Here is a 21,360-nt window from a genome sequence, read left to right on the forward strand (position 1 = left end):
ACTCACTTCTAAGCAACAACGCTGAGCAATGTTTTCTAAGGAAGGCATCTTACTTGCGTTCCTGCCATTTTATTTTTTGAGTTTCTTGTGGCTTTGGGTATCTTCACTGTCTCTTTGTTGGAGCTGCAGTTCTAGAGAGAGAAACAGTAATTGTAGCTGGCAAAAGCTGACCGTACCATCAGTCTCGGGACAAGAGTGCATCTTAAGCAGAATTCTCTGCTCTGATTCGTAAGAACAGAGTAGCCAGCTTTCTGAGATGTGTGGCATGGGCTCTTGAAAAGCTTAGTGAATAAAAACAGTTTTAAGATAGCAGTGCATACATGATATTGTGAAATATAGTCCTGAACACAGGAACTTTGGCAGCATTGTTTTTCTTGGAATTTTGTCACTTCCCCCTCCAGTATGTGATATTTTTCTTGACGTACTAGTTCCTGTAATTGCGTAATCATGGGGAAATCTTTTTACCTTTCCAGTTACACTTCAGGTCTTTCTGAACTCAAAGAAAAGCTTGCCACGAGGCCCTGGAGCCCCTTCCTGGAGAACGTATAAGAAACATCCTAGATCTGATTCCTTTAAAAACTGCATTATTTTAAACTACTCCTCATACTACTGAGGCTCATTGCAGGATCTCTGAGATACTTAGGATGGATAATAATATATTCTTTCATTGGCTGAGGTTATTTAATCACTTATTTTGGTTCTTCCTTATTCTTCCACTTTGAGTGAGTAAATCAGAAACAAAATATTGGTACTTAAAATCCCACGTTCCTTGGGCCATCCGGATCTGAGACGGAATTTTAAAAGTAAACCACCTCTATCATTTGGTACCCCTAATCTCTGGTAAATCAGAAATAAAAAAGGCTTTTCCTTTTACATATTTTTTTTCTGTGACACAAGGGAATACTACATACCAGTTCCCTGCTTGTGGGTACAGATCCTATAGCATATTAGGAGATATCTCCCATTGTATCAAGCATGCGAATTCCTAGGAAGGTTGTATCACTTATAACATGTTCTTTGAGTTAAGTATCCCAGAATGTTTTGTTGTTCTGAACAAAGAATGGCAGCAATGAAAGTTAGACCGTTTGTTAGTGAAGCATATAGTGTCATGAGAACTTCTCTCATGTTTTGGTGATAACTTACTTTCATGTGCTTGGTTTTAAGCTCCATTCTGCTGTCATTTTTGTCATTTACTGATCTATGCACACAGTTTGTAAATTTATCCACTTTGTCTTTTGTTGTAAAAAGCAATTAGTACTGGTTTTTTAATTGTAATTTTTAAAACTATGGCTGATTAAGTAATTGGGGCAAGTACACTAAATGCATCATATCTGATAAATGGTGGTTTTATTTTGTTAACTTAGTTTAAAATGTACGTTTAGCACAGAATAATGTGTAGGAGTTGTTGATACACTGAGCTGAACGAGACTTATGCTTCTACACTAATCCCAAACTGTAAAAACATCGCTTTGTAACTCTTTATGGTATTGGAACCCCATCTGTTTATTATAGATTTGATTAAAAAAGATATTTCCAAGATTAATTCTAATTTTCTTTAATGGAAATTAATCTGCTGTGTAGTTTAGTGAATCCACCCATGTCTAGTTATGCATGTTTTCCTCTCTCTCAAAAACGTCAAATGAATGCACTAATTGGCATTGATTTACTTTCTGCAAACGCTTTAAATGTTTCTAATGTTTTCTGTTCTTGACGTAGTAAAAATCCATTGCGTATAGAAATTGTGACACTGGGCAAACAAAATAGAGCCATCCAATTTGCAGGTGAGGAATCCAGTTGAGTGTGTTTGCCGATGGTGTTGCAGGAACACTGGGCTGCAGATCGTAATCTGATCTGTTAGTTTCTGCTATGCAGGAAGGAATTTATGGTAACTTCTCTAACGTACGTATTGTAAAGGTTATAATGATGCAACTTTCTGGATTCCACCAAACTGTTCTCATATAGCCAACATTGTGTTGGCTTGGATTATTATTTGTGGTTAATTTTTATAGCCAAACCCACTGTCTATGTGGATAACCTTGTGGTTCTGTGGTGTCCCTTGAGGCAGTTTTGTAGACGTCTTCAGTGCAAGCTTTAAAGTGTTTCTCTGTACTCACAGGCAAGCGAGATGTCACTGGGAAAATTAGTAGTCATGCATATGGGCACAACTTTGTGGTGCTTACCAACAAGAACAGCAACCACTCTCCCCCCACTTCCCACGACCTTTAATTCAGACTCTGGAATAATTATGGCATGGCTCTGTACGAGTCCTGGTGTCTGAATTCTAACAATCTGAGACTATACTTATGGTGAAGAAAGCTAAGTTATGGTGAACGCTGGCACATTTGCTGCTTTTTAGGAAAGGTTTTCCCTATTGTGTACATAAATCTTATGTCTGTCTTCTTGAAATTAAACCCTCTTTTTTAATATGCTTTCATTTCTCTATTATAATTGTCTCTACTATCAACTGTCTGACCCATTTGGTAAGCAGTGATGGGCAGTATTTTCAGCCAGCAGAACTATGTTGAATTAGAGGAGGAGGCGTATTAGGAACAGAAATTTATCACCTCGGGATGATTTGAAAGAGCCACCCTTTATCAGGAAGGACTTTTTATCTAGTACAGCCAAGACAGCAGACCTTCTGTCTGATGATCAGAGGGCTGGAGCACCTCTCCTGTGAAGACAGACTGAGATAGTTGAGGCTGTTCAGTCTGCAGAAAATAAGGCTCTGAGGACACCTTATTGTGGCCTTCCAGTATCTTGAGGGGGCTGGTGAGGGGCTTTTTGGGATGTTGGGTAGTGATAGGACTAGGGGGAATGGATTAAAGCTAGACATGGATCGGTTCAGATTGGACATTAGGAAGAAATTCTTCCCCATGAGGGTGGTGAGACACTGGCACAGGTTGCCCAGAGAGGGGGTGGAAGCCCCATGCCTGGAAGTTTTTTAAGGCCAGGCTGGATGGGGCTCTGAGCAGCCTGGTCTAGTGGGGGATGTCCCTGCCCATGCCATGGGGGTTGGAACTAGATGATCTTTAAGGACCCTTCCAACCCTGATAATTCTATGATAATGCTGTCTTGGAGTTCCTTAGGATTAAATGACAATTGGATCTAACTCTGGGACTAGTAAGAAGTTTTGTCTTTTGTCTATGCTAGAGCCACTTTGACTGTTGGCCTAAGTCTTAATTTTTACTCTTCACAGACTGTAGAGAAGCCTGGTTTATACGAGAAGCAGACAGACTCTCTTACACTAGCTACTACTACATTATATTTTTAATACAATAATCCTGGACAATGTTTTCAGATGTTTACTTTCTGCAGCTATGCATCTGAAGTATCTATGCTTTTGAAGATATTTAGATTTGTGAAGTACAATTTCAACCACAGAACCACTTTTTTTTTCCCAATTCTATGCCAATTTATCTACTAGAAAAGCCACAAACAGCCTGAAGTGGGTGTTATACTAAAATATTTTGTATTTCTGCTTGTTTATCCACAGTTTGGGGATTTGGATTCCTGGCTGTGACTATCATTAACTTGGCATCACTTCTGGGATTGGTTTTAACTCCTCTCTTAAAGAAGTCTTATTTCCCCAAAGTTTTAACCTACTTTGTGGGCTTAGCCATTGGTACTCTCTTTTCTAATGCAATTTTCCAGCTCATTCCAGAGGTAAGCGAGAGGAATTGTTACTTGGTTTGCAAATTTGTAAAGTGTATGAATTTTAGCATCATGCTGCAGTGGGGTTCTGTGTGTGGGTTGCAATCTACAAAGAGTTGCGGGTGGACTTCAGTGCTGCCGTTAGCTACTATCTCTTTCTGGCTGGGTCAGCAGAGCCATCAAAGATCTATGTCTAGTTGTGCCATGGGAAAAACCAAGGGCTATTTTGCATTTAGAAAGAGAAATGCATTGGATAAAGTTCTAGTGAACTTTAATGGGCTATGGATTAAGCCCTCATTGTCTTACATTTTACTGCTACATTTGGCATGTAGAGTACTACTGAATTAAAACACTTAACATTTAAGCCAAGTTAAAAAGAAAATCTAAAAAGATCAAGATTTTCAGCATTTCAGCCTCATGGAAACTCATGGTTCGTAGACTGTATTTTAGAAGAGTATCTGCGTGCGTGGGACGTGTTTGTTTGTTTTTTCTGGAAATGTGCTAAGACTACAGACTAATTTGCATTGCTTTTTTCTTCACTGTTAGGCATTTGGGTTTGACCCGAAAGTAGATAACTATATTGAGAAAGCAGTTGCTGTGTTTGGTGGATTCTATATTCTCTTCTTTGTGGAAAGGATTCTTAAAGTGATATTGAAGATCTATCACCAGGTAATGAAATGTATCACTAACTGAATGTGCCTTATAGTACTTGTTATTTTATGAGATACTTGATAATTTAATAAAATACGGGTTTTTTTTTCCATTTTAACTGAAGAATTCAGCCTTACCATGTGTTCTGATATATTGTTGTGAAAACCATATGGATAGGGGAAGCAGTCTCACTTTTTTTAGGGAGCTACAAGCAGAGCTAGGAGTAGAATCCAGATGTGAGCGTGTTCTGCTGTCACTGGTGTACGCAGCAGTTGCTCTCAACAGCCAAGTTGTTGCCGTGCTAGTTAAATGTGTCAGAAAAAAGTGGAAATATCTAAGAGCTGGAGAGAGTGGAGTCTGCCCCTGGAGCTCCTCTTTGGACAGAACAAATCGATGTTGACATATATACTTTTTTTTAGTCATCTGTAGAGTGTAAATGTGCTGTCAGTGCCCGAATCTCACCTTCAGTAACTTCAGCTCTGTGTTTCCCCATGCTGTGCTACGCAAACCTACTTTAGTGACACTGCAGCTATTCCTGTTGCGCAGGACTCTACTTTCTCTGTGCACATCAGAGTACTTGCTTTCTGTGTACTTACATGAGTGAGGCTGAATTTGTCTCAGAGAAGGGCCTCTCAAAATTTTTGTTCCTCTCTCTTCATGTCTTACAAAGAAAACTGTCCTGTCTGCCTACTCTTAAGGTCCCCCCACCTAGAGCTGTTGCTGATATTGAAGATTATGAAGATCAGCTGTCCCTCATTTGTAGTAAGTGCATGCAAAAGAATAGAAGAAATGAATTTGTGATGAAGGCTAGTAAGCTCTGTTTGACAAGCACCCATGAATGACTAACATGTTCATCACTTATGGTCAAGTATTCAGCCTGGGAGGTTATATATATGAAGGTATAAAAATGAAAAATCTCCACGTGTATTCTGATTAGCTAAAAGTAAGTGATAAATTAGGAACTTACATACGTTGGAAGTTCACTGAAATATTTAACTGTTTACTGCTGCCCATTTAAACATTTACTTGGTGTTGAAAGCAAGGCATCATGAATATGATGCCCCCATCTTTTCTTTTTTGTCTCTTGTTTTCTTACATTTGTTGTTTCGCTTTTGTTTTAATTAGCTACCTACTTATTTATTTGTCACCTAGACTGGCCATGACTACACGGAAAAAGGGGAACAGAATCATTCTCAGGACAAGACTAACCCACCCAAACCACTGTCATCCAGCAATGGGGGGACTTGCTATGCAAATTCAGCTGTGATAGAGAGCAATGGAAATCTTGGTTTTGACAGCATCAGTGTGGTCTCGGCCCAGGTATGAATATTGCACCTATTTATTTATTTTATCCCTGCCAATTACATAAGTGTGTCTGAGGGGAGAGGTACTAAGAATTTTTTATTACTTTTATCAAGTATTTGTAAACTTATAGCTTATAGCTTGCTTGGGACCTATGGAAAAAAAATGGGGCAAACATACATGATCTGAATGATGCGTTCAATTCGTAGCCAACAAAAAGAGTTGATATCAGTGTTGAGATGGATTGGACAGAGATGTATATTTAATTGGACAATTGAGTTAATCTTGATTTTTTTGTTGTTGTTGTTCTGGTTTTGCTTAGAGTGATAGTGTGGTTTAGTATTACATGATGCATATTGTATTTCTGACTATGTAAAGCCCTAAGTGTGAGAACCTGATTCCTCTGAATCAATGATTAATGAGGAAAACTAATACAGCAACTTTTGTGCAGCATTTTGTGAGCACTGCTTGTGCTAGTCCAGTATATTTGGATGCTGTAGGAATTACGGAGATAATACATTGAGACAGGAGCCATTCCTTGTGGTTTAAGTAGTGTTCTCCTTCAGATTTGCTCCCTACATTTCTCAGTGTTTTATTTTTGTAGTACAAATATGACTTTGTTTTGTGTGAGAAAAAAATGGAAGCAGGAAGAGAAAGTTAGTATGCTGCTTTACTCTTTGCCCTGTACAAGGAAGAGCAGTCCCATGTTTTATAAAAATAAAACCATGTAGAAACAATTCTCTGATGGGTAAGGCAGATTTCTGGTTTACCACCCATGTTTTTCAGCCAGTGGGTTGTTTGTGGGTAGGAGTGGGAAGCAGGAGAGGAAGCCAGAGGCAGGCCCTAACTGGCAGAGAAACTGGGAGTTCTGTCTTGAGCCTGCAGTCTCCCAGGGCATTCGATGCACACAGTGCAAAGCACCAAAATTGTACTTTTCCTTACTACAGAGAGGTCGTGAAGTGTGGTTCATGCTGAGCATTTTGAAGACTAGGAGAAACATACTTAAAACTGCATGGGCATCAAGAGGGAATTGGTAGTATGAGCATCCCTAACTTAGTTTTGTAGATTTTTAAAACAAACAAAAGAATTCTTCGCTCTATGTGGAGACAGTCATCTCCAGTGATATGGGGGTTGTTATTCTGCCCTGTTTACCAGTTTTATCTGGACCTATTCTATTTTGGCTAGCCATCTGCTTACACATAACATAAACATAAAAACTAAATAATAATAAAATGTAACTATTTAGCATTTATTTCTAGCAACTAGTTTAGATGCAGTGCTTGTGATCATGAAGTATTGTAGGTCACCCCAAGATCCTTTGTGAGAATATTCATACATCTCCTTTTACATGCAGTCTTGACTTTAAGAACTTAACATTTCCCAGAGGTTCTTCTCTACTTACTGTTCTTATGAAAATTCATGCTTTTCATTCCTTCTTCCTCTCCATTTCTCCAAAGCCAGGAAGAGAATATGTTGTATTAAAACCTCCTGAAAGTAACAAGGGAAAGTTAACTCTGGAGCCAAGGCTGGCTGCAAGGAAATCCCGGTGGCAGATGGCCCAGCACTGAGGTTGGAGGTGGCAACAAAAAAAGCCATCATTATATCTTTCCTCCTCCAGGCAGGTTCAAAGGGGCCAGGTAGCTTTCAGAATCGTTAGGGGTCAGCAGAGGGCCAACGTGGTTGAGGAATTTTGGGGCAGCTGGGGCAGTGCCATGAGGGGAGGTGTGCGTTCAACTTTACAGGCATTTGGTTATTTGTGAGGGAACCAACTGGCATAAGCCAGGACATACTTAACAGAATTTCGAAGCATCCATGTAATAAGCTTATTAGAGGGGGCAAACACAGTGCGGCCAGAAATCGTTGCGTAGGTTTTAAGAGGGGAATTTGAAGTCCGATTGTGCCAAAGCGTGGTTGCTGTTTTCAGCCATGGGGATCCAGCCATATTCTTTCTTTTAATGCCAGAACAGACTGACTGCCAGAGTAAACCTAAATGTTTAATTAGTCACATACTTTCAAATTTCACTTGCAGCAGTAATTACAACCTTGGAAACTTCTTTTGTGCTTAGCTAAAATTTGTATCCAGTATGCATTAAAATTATGCAGCTTGACAACAATGACTTTGAAAAAAAGTTGTTTCAGAGACAAATAGCTGAAATGTCTGTATTCTCGAGTGCACAACGTGAGAGTTGTGTAACTAAACTTTACAGTGGCTTTTTTTTATACCATTGAGACAGTGTCAAGATTCCTTCTTGATCCTGTGCACACCTCCAGAAGACACAAAAGGACGTGTCTGGTTCATGTCTGAGGGAGTCAAGAGATGCATTAGAAATGGCAATAGAAATCTAATGAGATATTTTCGCATAAAATAAGAAGGTCTCTGTATAATTTCTTAAGTTTGGAAACAAAGGAGAGGCCAGTACTTTTAAAGAAAAAATCATGTTCAGAAGAGGAAAAAATACCCAGGATGTCTTTGGTTTACCATAAAATATGGAGATACAGAACTGAGCTAACAGTTAATAAAAGTCAGACCTGATAGTCCAGCTAGGTATTTCAGTGGCATCTCTGCTGTGATGCCTGCTAAACTACCAAGACGAAGTATGAACAGCCAAGCAGAGACAGACATTGTTTAGTTTTGCCTTGGAATCCTATATATTTGTCAGATAAATTTGTCAGGAGTCTGCCTTATCTTAAACATTAAGAATATGTACTAATCATACATCTTCTTCTGTCGGACATACAGTCTAGTAAAGTTCAGAATGTAAACCCAGACAAGCAATGTCATTGTACTTTGTATAATTTACAGAAGAAGTCAAGACATTATCTAAAATGGATTACAGGCAAGAATTACGATCCCTCAGAGCTACACAGTAAATGGCAGATAGTTGTATATATATTACAGAAGTCTCTCAGAAACTGATTCCTAGTTTTTAATCTACTGTTCTTTCAATGTTTTGAAAAATTGGATCAAGATAGTAATTTTTAGAAGTAAATCAATACTGTTCCCCTAAGTTAATTGTAATTACTTAAAAAAAAAAGTACCTAGATAAACCAGCCCAAGCCTCTACATTTCTAGAGTCAGTTCCATTTGTGGTGAGTTCAACAGCTAATTCTTAACAGCATCATCTTATTCAGTGTTCATTTTCTTATTACATTGATAGAAAGTTCAGCACATGTATTTGTATATTATTTATCTAATCAAAAAAGCTGTTCAGATGAGATTTTTATGTTTGTCATATATAAGTGGGCTGTCACTGGAGTTTGTAGCTGTGCAACTGGTACCAGAAAATGGGTCCTTTACTTAGTTCTATAGTTAAGCCAGTTATGCCCCTACAGCCCTCAAAAATCAATAGGTACATGTGTGGTTCTCACGTAAAGAGAAATGTGATTTGATGGGAACAAACATAAGCAAGTATGTAAAAGTCACATTTTTGCACATTTGTATTATTTGCTGTTTTTATTGATCTGTTAGGAATTCTCATCCTAATAAACTCTTCAAAAACCTGTTTATTTTATGGAGATGCTTGGCATTTGATGTGAGAATTTTGTGGTAAAAGAAAGTTTTTGCAGAACAAAACGCACCACCACCTCTCTTTCTCATGTACAAAAGAAGTTGCTGATATACCTTTAAAAATACAGTCTCCTGAGATTGATATTGGTGCTTTATCAGAAAACACCTGCTGTTGTTGGAGCCTTTGTGTGTGTGTGGTTTCCAAAATAACAATGTTCTTTTTTTAGTAGAAAAAGTAATGAATTATTTAAAACAAAAATTGGTTCATTGTTTCAAACTCCTTTTCCTTGGTGAAGCTAGAAACATACCTAAGAAGATGAGCTTTTGGCGTAAATCAGGATGATCTACAAAAAATTGCCTCCATTAGTTCTTAAGCAGCTTGAAGTACGGTCACCAGGTAACAGAACTTCAGCCCAGGGAGCTGGATGAATAGGTGGAAGAGCTTTGCTAATTGTATTTGTATTTCATCATAGTCCTGTTTCTTTTTACATCCAGTTACCTAACATAAAAAATACATATGTGGCTTCCTTTGTAGTATTTCTTTCTGAAAGTGAAGTTCAAGTTGCCTTTGTGGGTTGAGAGATCTATTACTCATAAGTGATCGTATCTCAAACAGAATTAGTACAGGTAAAAATGGAACATCCTAAAAATGTGATCAGAACTACTTGTGTGTTAGGTGAAACGCTGAGAGGAAAAATATGCAGGTCTTTTTTTTTTCTTTAGAGGAGAAATACTATAATGCTTGCAAGGATTATGTAACTACACTATATGTGTATAAAAAAATTTATCAGAATGGATCATCAGGAATTTTTAGGAGAGTTTAGTTTGTGTTCCCAGCTAAAAGGACAGTTCCTTTTACCCGCTTCAGGTTTTTCATTATTTCATGGCACTGCATGTATAAATTGTGCCCACTTCTGGGTGGAGTTACTGAGATTCCTGGTGTGTATGTGCATTGCAGTTTTATATTAGCCTGTTGTTTTCATGCTCTGAGCCTTCAACTCACAGAGTCAGAATTACCCACTGCTGTTTTGATCAACGTGCACTTTGCAGAACCTGCTTTGAATGGCCAGACTTGACTATCATTGCCCAAAATTAGAAGTCAAGTTTATGGATTTTCTGGATGTGTGTCTGTGTTGACATGTACCTGGCTGTTACTGTGTCAACCAAGTGTGTCACTGACAGCGTGATATACTGGCAGTGTGTCACTGCTCCAGCTGTGGTTTAGTTAGGAAATACAGATGCTGTGACCAGATCCTTCTGGCTGTACATATTTAAGAGAGGTGGCTGAAGAGGCTGTGAGGAGCCTTGGTACTCTCTTAATCTAAGAGAGACTCCAGAGAGATATTCAGACCACTGTGGTCTGAACTGCTTTCTATCTCTGCTGCATGTTAGCTTGTTGAAACAGAAATCATTTGCTGGGCCTTTTGCTTTTTGGACCAAGCGTTTTGTTCTCCATATAAATGCAGTGCTTTATTTTACGCTTGGCATTCATTTACAGACAGAAGTGTGACTTGTTGTCTTCTTTATTCGGTGTTTTATGTAGATACTTTATTGTGTTACTTTTTTCCAGGAGGAAGCCACCCAAGGCAACTTATGCAAATGTCTTAATGGGCGTCCACTGTCAAAGATTGGGACCGTTGCTTGGATGGTTACACTGAGTGATGCTGTACATAATTTCATAGATGGTTTGGCCATTGGTGCTTCTTTCACTTTGTCCCTGTTTCAAGGGCTCAGTACCTCCATAGCCATCTTGTGTGAAGAGTTTCCTCATGAACTGGGTAAGGAGCTTCCTTTGGCATGTTGTTTACCCTGTTGTAGGAGGTTGTGCGGGCCAAAAGTTGGCATTGATTGAAATAAAGTTTCAACAAATGAATGGAAAAAATAGTCATCAAAAAACTTCCCAAGCAGCAAAATGCACATCTAGCACAGGAGGTTCCAAGTGCATGTGGGTAAAAGCCGTGAATGTATGTTAGAAAGGTATTAATTGCCCTGTATATGCTGCATACACTGTTGTATTACGTTTTAAAAAAATCATTATAGGTAGTTCTGCGTTCTTGTGCTCTTAGCTCAGTTGTGCATTACCTACTTGTGTTGAAGGGAATGCTCTTCATTCACCTGAATGAAGAAAAACAGCAGGGAATTATAATTTGAGTATAAATCGTGTATTTTCTTCAGATTTCCTTTTGAAATCAGAAAATCACAGTATCATTTTCTGAAGGTAGGGTTTTTTTAAAATTTATTTTATATTTTTTCTTTCCTGTAGGGGATTTTGTCATCTTGCTTAATGCAGGAATGAGCACTCGACAGGCTCTGTTTTTCAACTTTCTGTCTGCATGTTCCTGTTACATTGGGATGGCTTTTGGTATATTAGTAGGCAACAACTTTGCTCCTAACATAATTTTTGCTGTGGCTGGTGGAATGTTCCTGTACATCTCTCTGGCAGATATGGTGAGATATAATTTCATTTTCAGTTATTTATTTTCATGCAAGAAAACAGAGACTGCATTATGTCCCTCCAGTAGAATTTAGTACTTTGTCCATGCCATGACAGTGTAATCTATTTGTTTTTATATGTTAAATCATCAGTTGTATCCTTAATGGAGGTACACAAATAGTTATGCTTATTTATGAAATATGAAAGCCTTTCACTTCACGGATAGAGCTGGTCAGGTTACAGCTGAAAATGAATTTCAGAGAGTTTCATTGAAGAAAAAATCAGAATTTTAAAGTGGCAAAGTGTTTCACATTATTTTAAAAGGTTTATTTGTCACTTAAACCGTATTTTTTGAAAGAAAACCGTATTTTTTGAAAGAAAACCGTATTTTTTGAAAGAAAACCGTATTTTTTGAAAGAAAACCGTATTTTTTGAAAGAAAACCGTATTTTTTGAAAGAAAACCGTATTTTTTGAAAGAAAACCGTATTTTTTGAAAGAAAACCGTATTTTTTGAAAGAAAACCGTATTTTTTGAAAGAAAACCGTATTTTTTGAAAGAAAACCGTATTTTTTGAAAGAAAACCGTATTTTTTGAAAGAAAACCGTATTTTTTGAAAGAAAACCGTATTTTTTGAAAGAAAACCGTATTTTTTGAAAGAAAACCGTATTTTTTGAAAGAAAACCGTATTTTTTGAAAGAAAACCGTATTTTTTGAAAGAAAACCGTATTTTTTGAAAGAAAACCGTATTTTTTGAAAGAAAACCGTATTTTTTGAAAGAAAACCGTATTTTTTGAAAGAAAACCGTATTTTTTGAAAGAAACCCAAAAGTTAAACAAAAGGAAGCTAAATGTCTAGTTTTGAGTTGGATGAAAGGTGTTGTGTAACCACAGTGATAATTTTGGTGTTGTTTAATTGAAAAAGCTGACTTAAGTTCTGTTCTGGTTTAAATTAAACTGTACCAGCCCATCTCTTGGTTCAGGCAAAAAAAAAAAATCCTGAATTCTATTCAAAACAGTGTATCATTTATTTTGTAAAGTCTGGTAGAAGATAAAAGCCAAAATAAGTTGTGGTAAGATCCAAATCAGATTTAGACATTGGGAAGTAAAATCTGGATTCACAGGCAATTAGCAGTTTTCTCTATATTACTCTTATGATGATGATTTAATCTCAAAACGAGAGAGATCATTCAATAATTTTAAGTTTTATTGTGTTTATTTTAATGTTGTAAGAACAGAAGTATCTGCAAAGGTGTTTACACCTGGCACATGAGAATCCGTCTGAGTGTAGAACTGGTAGAGTGAGGCCTGAATTTGAAAAGATTTGAGACCCTAGTTTGATTCTGTATGTGTTTAAAAACTGTCATGTAGTTATAACGACTATTTCATTAAATACTATTATACTTTAGGTAATAACAGTACTTAATAAGTAATAATGTCAAATGAACGTAGAAATAGTTTATTTTACAAGTTTGCAGTACTTCAATTTCGAATGCTTTTCATTTAGTTTCACTCTTACATAATGAATAGTAGCACGCTCCACTCTAATGAGTAAAACTCCTGGCATAAAGTTAGAGTGGCTCAGCTTAAATTGGTTATTAAATCTGTTGGAGTAGGTAACATTCTTTTCTTTGTATCTGTTGTTCTGCTCTCTGTTTCTCTCTCCCTCCCTTCCTCCCTGCTCCCCTTGTCTCTCTCTTTTATAGGTTTTTGGATTGTATCAGTTACCTATCTGAATTTTTCCTCCCCTCTGAAAAGTCTGAAATAGGGTGTACAAGTGCTCTGTACAGAGATCTGGCTTTCCGCTTTCTATTACGATTTTCACACACTTCTGGTATGCTTGTCCAGAAGCAGGTAGGATTAATTAGAATGTCATTACTTCCTTCTTTTCTTTTTGCTGTTCTTTTTTCTTCTGGTATTGGCATGGTCCAACCTCTGGTGGTAAGATCACTGCATGGTGAGGCTGTGGGGCTATGAGAATCATAGAATCATAGAATGGCCTAGGCTGGAAGGGACCTTAGGGATCATTTAATCCAACCTCCCTGTCCTGGGCAGGGACGCCACCTTTCGACTAGATCAAGCAACACATGGGGACCGAACGGGAATGTATGCACTGAGGCGTGTGCACAGATGAGCCCTGCTGCATGGCACGAAGCTGATCTGGTTTGTTGTCTTCGCCTCTTGTGCAAGAGGATTACGGAGCTCTGGAATGATTTCTGGGAAGGTTTGGCCGCTTCCTGTAGTGTATTCTTCAGGAGTTGCATTATCTTCAGTGGCTGTTTTTGTCTTGTGAGATCAAAGAAAGATACAGCTTCTGATTCACCCAGGCTGGAGGTCTCTGAACAGACACTGAAATATACGGTCTTCATTGCATTCTGGCTATACTACTCTCAGCAAAAGAGGAGAAGAGTTTAAAGCTTATTTGAGTACACTTGTCAAAATCCACTGCAGCCAACTTTATCTGTAGCAAGCGCATACCCTGAATCGCCACATACAGGGCACTTTATTGCCAGTGCTAATCTACCATCACTTCCCTTGGCTTTCAGAGAAAATATCTTTATTTCTGCAGTTATGAGCATATCAGTCCTCTTTTACCATTATGTTGCCATTAGGATGTGTGTAATGGAATGAAGAATCCCTTCATTGCAATGTAATGAAATTCTGCATGTTGCCACCAGTTTCCCAACATTCTTCTTTCTTTCGTGCTTTACTGCTACCTCACCAGCCCCCTAGACCTTCTATTTGTAACACGTTTCTTATTTCTGAGGGGTTGTCTGTGTTTCCAGCTTCACTTTATTTGCTTATAGATAAAGCAGAAGAATCCTAATCTTCCACTTCCTGAGAGAGGATTTCTCTGTTTATACTAGTGAAGGAACAAACACATCATTTAGCAAAACAAGGGCAGCTGTTCCTAGCAATGCGTCGATGCAGAGTTGGACCCTAGGAGACTGCTGGAATCAGAAAGAGGAAATTTGCATGAGACACAACCAGGTGAAATCACAGTAGAGAGGAACAAAACACCATTTTATTTTACCATCCTAAGTGACGGGTTTTTTCAGCATAATTAGGGTGAGCTGTTCTGGTGACTGGCTTCAACCTCTGTTAGTTCTAGTATTCAGTTCAAAGTAGCAATATGGCTCAGTTCTTAATGCCTTAAGAGACGCACACTACCACGAGATGGCAATACTTACCTAAAAACTATCCTTTTTTTTTTTTTCAGTTCCCAGAGATGAATGATATGCTGCGAGAGAAAGTGACAGGAAGAAAGATGGATCTCACATTCTTCCTTATTCAGAATGCTGGTTTACTAACAGGGTTTACTGCTATCCTGTTGATTACCTTGTATGCAGGAAATATTGAGCTCTGATGATGCAAGTGAAAATGGAATCAGTACTGAAGACATCAAGTAAATTAAAAATGGAAGACACTTGAAATCCATAAAAGGACATTCATTTAATCTACTTCGTTTTGAAACAGTGACAAGCTCTATCGTGTCCCTCTTGCTCCAAATGCAGGGAATTCTTCTTGAAGACTTGCAGTCAATCCAGATAGTAGGAGCTGTCAATCTCTGTACTATGCCAAAGAACCGATTCTAATATTTTTATTTCTGCTTAAAATTATCAGTCGTACCTGAACTATCATAGAGAAGGGATGTTACTTGGCCAGTAGAATTACGCAATACAGGCAACTATATGCAACTCGAGACCAAATGAAAGCTGAGGTCTTCAGGGAGGATGCTTTTTAAGAAAATAATGGAGTTCCGTATCCTTTTTTAACTGTGATGAAGGCAAGCAGCTTCAAAACTGGTTAGTTTTCATGACTTTTGTTGGTGGGTTTGTCTGTGTAACATCCCCTTCCTCCACCAAAAAAAACCCCAAACAATTTCAGAGTAGGTACTAATGAAGCTAAGATTTTTAATTACTAATTAACACTGGAAGGAAAGATACCAGTTACTCCTTTTGATCTTTTCTCTTTATAAGTGCACTAGGGAATTGTTGATTTTTTCTGAGAACCACTTTTTTTAATTAGAGGGAACCTGTGTTAAATTTATGAGAATTTATCAGCTCCATAATATTTTGGGAACATTGAATATGTTTAAAATGTTCAAGCATTTTGTATTTTATTAAAATAATAGTATTTTCTATTTAAGTTCCACAAATATCCCTTAAAAAAAATCAGTATTTCATTGTTAGCTTTACAAAGTGGAATTTAGTAAAAACTCTAAAATCAACATTCCAGTAAGCTTTCTATTGTAATTTGTATCATTTTCTTGTGTGCAGTTGGGTGAAAATAAGTGATAAAAAAATATACAAACTCTTGTCACAATCTGTTGCATATGAACTTTCTGAAATCATGCTTTTATGTATGAGTTCTTCTGAAATAAACAGTTCAGCTACTCTGATGTTGTAAGATGTGTTCAAGGAAATTCATAGAAAAATATGTTCCATTTCAGTCAGTACTAAGCTTTGGAGGAAGTGTTAATACTTGCTAGTAAATTACTTTTTTATTGATTTTTAGGCAAGTTTTACAACTTCAAAGAAGATACTGTATCTTGACATATTTTCTGCAGTAGGAAGGGACAAATCTTTTAATTCACTACTGAAATATGTTTTCTATCAGGTAAAAGATTTATTTAATACTTTATTTGAGTGTCATTTGTAATTACATTAGACAAAATAACTTCTCTGGTTATCTGGCTGATAAAAAATTTAATGCAACTGCACAGGTGTTGTAAATTATACTTATTTTAAATGTTATAAATACTAAAATGTAATTATAGTAGTCTTTGATATTTGCTGTATGGAAAAAGCATTTATCAGTCACTTTATGCCCTTGAAGTTTCTGTGAAGAAGAGTCCACCTAGTCTGTGTTTTTTCCTTTAATTCTTTCTTTTGTTGAGTCCTTGGATAGAAGTTGTTTTTAAATGATACTGTTGTGTATGTCAGGAATGTACTATGGTAACTATGAGACTTTAAAAAATTGATTGACTGTTCCTAGTTCACTGGATTCTTATAGTAATATGCCTGCATGGTACTTACAACTTTTAAATCCAAACATTTGCAAGAGAGACTTGATTTTTGTTTTCCCTGTAAGGAGGAAAAGCTGAGACAAACGAGTCATTGGAAGAGCCTATTTTTAGATCACAGAGCAGATTAGAGATGGAACAGCATCTGATTTTCAGGGTAGTGCCCACTTCCTGTGCCCTCCCTTTAACCCTGACCCATGACTCTCGGCCAGCTCGAGGGAGACACCCCCTCCTCATCCCCCCTGCCTGTCCTCTGGCCTAAAGAGCTGGTCCCCTTCCATCCCGACACTCCAGTCATAGGAGCCATCCCACCACGTCTCCATGATGTCGGTAAGATCAGAGCCCCACAGGCACGTGCACGTCTGACTCCTCCTGTTTATTCCTCACGCTACATGAGGTTGCATAGAGGCATTTAAGTTGCGCCCCCATTGAAGCTGACTTGCTGGCTGGATTTCCTTGGGACTACTCTCCAGGTGCTCTCCTGCTGACCTGTGATCCCTTTCCAGGCTCTGGGCATCTGTTGCTGGCCCTGGCATCAAACAGGTAGGAGTGGGATGGATTGAGGTTCCCCTACCCTGGCAACTTTAGTTCAAAGCCTTCTTCACCAGCTTGGCCAGCCTATGAGTGAAGATGCTCTTCCCCTTCTCAGACAGATGGGACCCCGTCAGCCCCCAGGAAGCCAGTTTTCTCAAAGTGAGTCCCATAGTCCCATGGTCTAAGTAACTCAACCTTTGGCTGCGGTACCAGTCCCATAACCACATGTTAACTTGCCAGATACGACTGGCCCTTGCAAACACCTTTCCTTTGACCATTGATGAAAAAAACATTTTGTGCTCCAGAGGCCATCACTGCTGCTCCCAGAGCTCTGTAATTCTTGAGTGTCCTCAGACTGCTGCTGGCTGTATCATTGGTGCCCACAGGAAACAACCGCAGCGCATAATAGTGGGCTGAGTGAGGTTTGGTAGTCTCTCGATGACATCCATTATATGAGCAGGTGTGCATATATATCTATATATGCTTACTGTAAAAAGAGACAGAGTCCCACTCTCTACAGTTATGGGAACTAGTCAGCTGTAGTTGATTCCTTGAGTGTGTTGGAACAGCTTCAGGTGTTTGAACTTCCAGTCTATGTGATAGGTGCAAGAAAGCACAGATGCTTTGAGGCCATTTCCAAAAGGATGAAAACTATTTGGAATTCCTCAAGTTTGACTAGAGAGAAAAAAAAGATAGAGAAAAATTTTCTCTAGAAAGGCATGTTTTATTTCAGAAATCAAAAATACATATGGAAAAGGGCACTAACTGGGATTATCCTTCTGCAGGCGGTTACTCGGTATAGATTGGTAGGTGCCAGAAAACTGTTTCATGCGTGCATATGCACCAAACACATATTGTAGCTCTTGACTTTTATTTTACTGTAATATCCTAAAGTTAGGGCCGGGCCTGCCACATCGGTTCTTAAAATACTTTGTGCGTAAGTTCTCTCTTTCAACAGTTGAGAAGAAACTCCTCTGCCGTCTTGCAGTTCACTTCAAAATATACAGGTGTGACAAGCTGACAAGATTGCTATAATGAAAACCAGATAGAAAGCCGTGAGTCGGCTAGCAGTAGATATAATGCACCTGTCAAATATAAGGTTACAATGTATTTTTAGGGCTTAATCCCTATTACATTTCTTTCGTACCCAATATATTTTTTTATTTTTTACGTTTTACTTATTACAGGGTTTTTGAAGAAGATAATGTATTTACATGTTTTGTAGTCCCTAGTATCATCATAATGCTTTATTCTAATTTAAAAACCTCCCCACATTTTCTACATAATCTTCCATTTTCCTGTTAAGTAAGTGCTACAGCATTTAAAGCTTGAGGTAAAAATAGGAGATATTGAATGGCATAGGGGGTGAATTGCAGAGAAGATGTAGTTTGAATTTATGGATAATATGTAAATTTAGGAGATAATGTAATTCTTTCTTATTCTCCAGCTGTTAACTGCTACTCTGGTTGAAAGCTCTGTGAAAGATTCCTAAGACCCAAATTCGATTTCCTTTAGAGAGAATAGTTCCTGACTCTTAAAAACAAACATCTTGTTACATTCTTCAAGATAGAAGACTAAAACAAAAAAAGCAGAGCATAGGCAACTACAGTAGCCAGAGAGGGTGTCTGGTTGTCTGCCCCACACTCAGAAAGCTCTTCTGTCTTGTGGTGGTGTCATTTGCAGTCTTTGTATGTGACGAAAGGCTTGGGGGGAATCATTGATGCAGATGAGTAATAGCATCTCTAACAGTGACATGGTGGGCTTCACGGTACTCAATATTCCACCTGCTCTCTTTTCCCTTTCTCTTAAAATTAAAAGACTGGTGGGTCAGTGTATTTTAGGAGGAGGTCTTTTTGAGTGTCCTTGCCCTACACAAGAGAATAAAGAGAATGTGCCTAAAAACACGTCAGGAGGGCTGATGAGGTTTCTCCAAGAAGTCAGTCTTCATATAGGACTCATACAAGGAAAGAATATAAAGTAGAATTGTTCTGCTTGTTTTCTTACCAAAGTTGCTTGGAGAATCGCTTCTTCAGACTAAGCTCCAGATCAAAGAATTTGGAAAACATTTTATCTGAAATTTGGATTCCTATTTTGTTTCTCTGAACCACAAACGAGGCTTTTGTATTTGAAAGCCTTACATAGATGAACAAAGTCTTTCAGTTATTTCACTCCATTTAATTCCAGCCCGATACTGTTATTCCTTATCTTGACTACCTCCATGGACAGTTGTTAATTTCCTACTGATTACCAGCTATCTCGCTCTTTTACCTTGCAATCTTAGCTTGTGTTACAGGAAAAAAAAGTCATTATTTGTACTTAATGTTTAAACCCACCCTCAGTCTCATGTACTCCCTTGTTCCTCTGCTTAATTGGGTTCTTCTATGAGTTTTGAATATAAAATATTTCTTTTGTGGTTGTCGCTATAAAATGTGATGCATATTGAATTATTGTGTTGACTTCAGATTGAACTGTGTAGTTCTTGGGTACTCACTTCAGATCTAGATCCCAAATTGTCTCAAAAAAGAGGTCTGAGTAAATAGCATAGCTTACAGATAAGGAATGTTATGCAGAAACATGAAATAGCTATCCAGAAGAGGGCAAGAAACAGTTGGGAGTAGCATATAAACCTTCTGTCTGTATTTTTTATCTATCCTTTAGACCATTTGAGAAGATTTGTAACATCCTAAAAGCTAGTATCATTAGAAACTCTCCTTCGTTCTTTATTGCCACCTTCTAAAAAATACTGGTTACAGACTGTCCATTGTTTTGTGTAGCTTTTGTGTATGAACAGTTGTTAATGACACTGTGAGCAACACATGCATAAATGTGGATTAGTTTAAAGGAGAAAAAATGCTACCCTCCGGCAATAAAATCCAGACCTTAGATACATGGAAAAATGTAACATTTATGAATGGCTCTTGCCTGACATAAAAACATACTGCTACCCAGAAACTCCAAAATCCGATCACCTCAGTTCTTCTATCTGTCTTTTATCATGGCTTTACTTCATCATTCACAGCCAATATCTCCTGATGGCAGCTACATATATCCCATTTCAAATTACTGGTTTACCGTCTTAGCAAATGCTGAGGAGGAGCCCATCATGATTTTGCTAAGAAAATATAGTTGGACCTACAAAGTTTCTGAAGTCAGCCACACTGTGTTTTGTGGAGCTGGTCTTGGCATTGTGCCTGCGTTCTTAAAAATAAATTATTAATAACTATTAATCCTGTTCAATAAAAACATTTAGTTATTTTACCAGATACTCTATTATGTAGAACAGTAGTGGTATAGGCAATCAAAGATAGGAAGAAAATTTATTTATATCCAGCTAGTCTTAGTCAATTGGAGAGCGAGCAGCAGTCATCTCTGGTTAGGCTGCCTCTTGAGCAGAAAACATGCACAGCGGCATTCCCCTACTGCTAAAGAGTGAGGAAACCAATCTAATTAGAAGAAACATGAAACAAGATTACATGAGTCAAGCATATTTAGTTAGAGAATACCAAATGGCTTTGATGTCATTGGCCTAAAGGATACAGAAACTCCACTAAAATCCACTTTTCCAAATCATGGGTGAAAGCCAATGGAGTTTTTGTCTCATGGTAAACACAACAAAATACTGTCTAGAGAAAGATAAAGATTTTCCAAGTTGTTTCTGTAAGACAAAAAAAGTTAGTGCTGTGCCACTGATTTGTGTTTTGTCCTTGCAATGATTTGTGCTTAGCTGACTTAATTGTAGTGAAAACTTTTTTATCTTTGAGAGAATCATACGTGTGCGTGATGCTGAGATTTTGAAATTTTCTCGGATTTTCATATACTGAAATTAATTAGATTTTCTGAAGTTTAACACAGAACTTCTAGTGTCTCTCTTCCTCTCTAATTTTCTGTATCTCTTTGTAATCTACAGGAAGCTCTTCACCATTTTAATAAGCTATTAGTAAGATAATACGGATCCTGTTTTAGTTATAAAAATGTTCATGGTGATTTGCAATAGTTAAGTGTTCATAACAAGTAAGTTATGGTGTGATTCGTTTGAAATTTGCTTTTACAAGCAGCAGACCTAGGTTCAAAAAAAAAAAAGATTCTGTCATGATTAATGTTCTTTTATTAAAAAGCATAGTTCTCTGTGCCAATGGAGAAGTTGTCCTCCCTTTGGTAGAGATTTTGGGTTTTTTCGCTTCATTGGTATATTAGTGAAATCAAACCTGTAGCTTCTACTGAACTGGTAAGTATATATTGGAGGTATATAATGTTCCC

At 37.8% G+C, this 21,360-nt stretch overlaps 1 protein-coding gene across 1 annotated transcript in view; it reads left to right on the forward strand.

Annotated features, from left to right (window-relative positions):
* SLC39A8 (solute carrier family 39 (zinc transporter), member 8) overlaps window positions 1-14,910 on the forward strand; it is an 18,873-nt gene extending 3,963 nt beyond the window's left edge. The window contains exons 3-8 of the mRNA XM_009870230.1: window positions 3,494-3,663; window positions 4,198-4,320; window positions 5,455-5,622; window positions 10,683-10,890; window positions 11,376-11,560; window positions 14,764-14,910. Of these exons, the coding sequence (XP_009868532.1) occupies window positions 3,494-3,663; window positions 4,198-4,320; window positions 5,455-5,622; window positions 10,683-10,890; window positions 11,376-11,560; window positions 14,764-14,910 (1,001 nt within the window). The remainder of the gene's footprint in view (window positions 1-3,493; window positions 3,664-4,197; window positions 4,321-5,454; window positions 5,623-10,682; window positions 10,891-11,375; window positions 11,561-14,763) is intronic.
* Window positions 14,911-21,360: the final 6,450 nt, after the last annotated feature.

This window comes from Apaloderma vittatum, unplaced genomic scaffold (assembly GCF_000703405.1).
Source record: "Apaloderma vittatum isolate BGI_N311 unplaced genomic scaffold, ASM70340v1 scaffold41385, whole genome shotgun sequence".
In the NCBI taxonomy this organism is placed as follows: Eukaryota; Metazoa; Chordata; class Aves; order Trogoniformes; family Trogonidae; genus Apaloderma; species Apaloderma vittatum.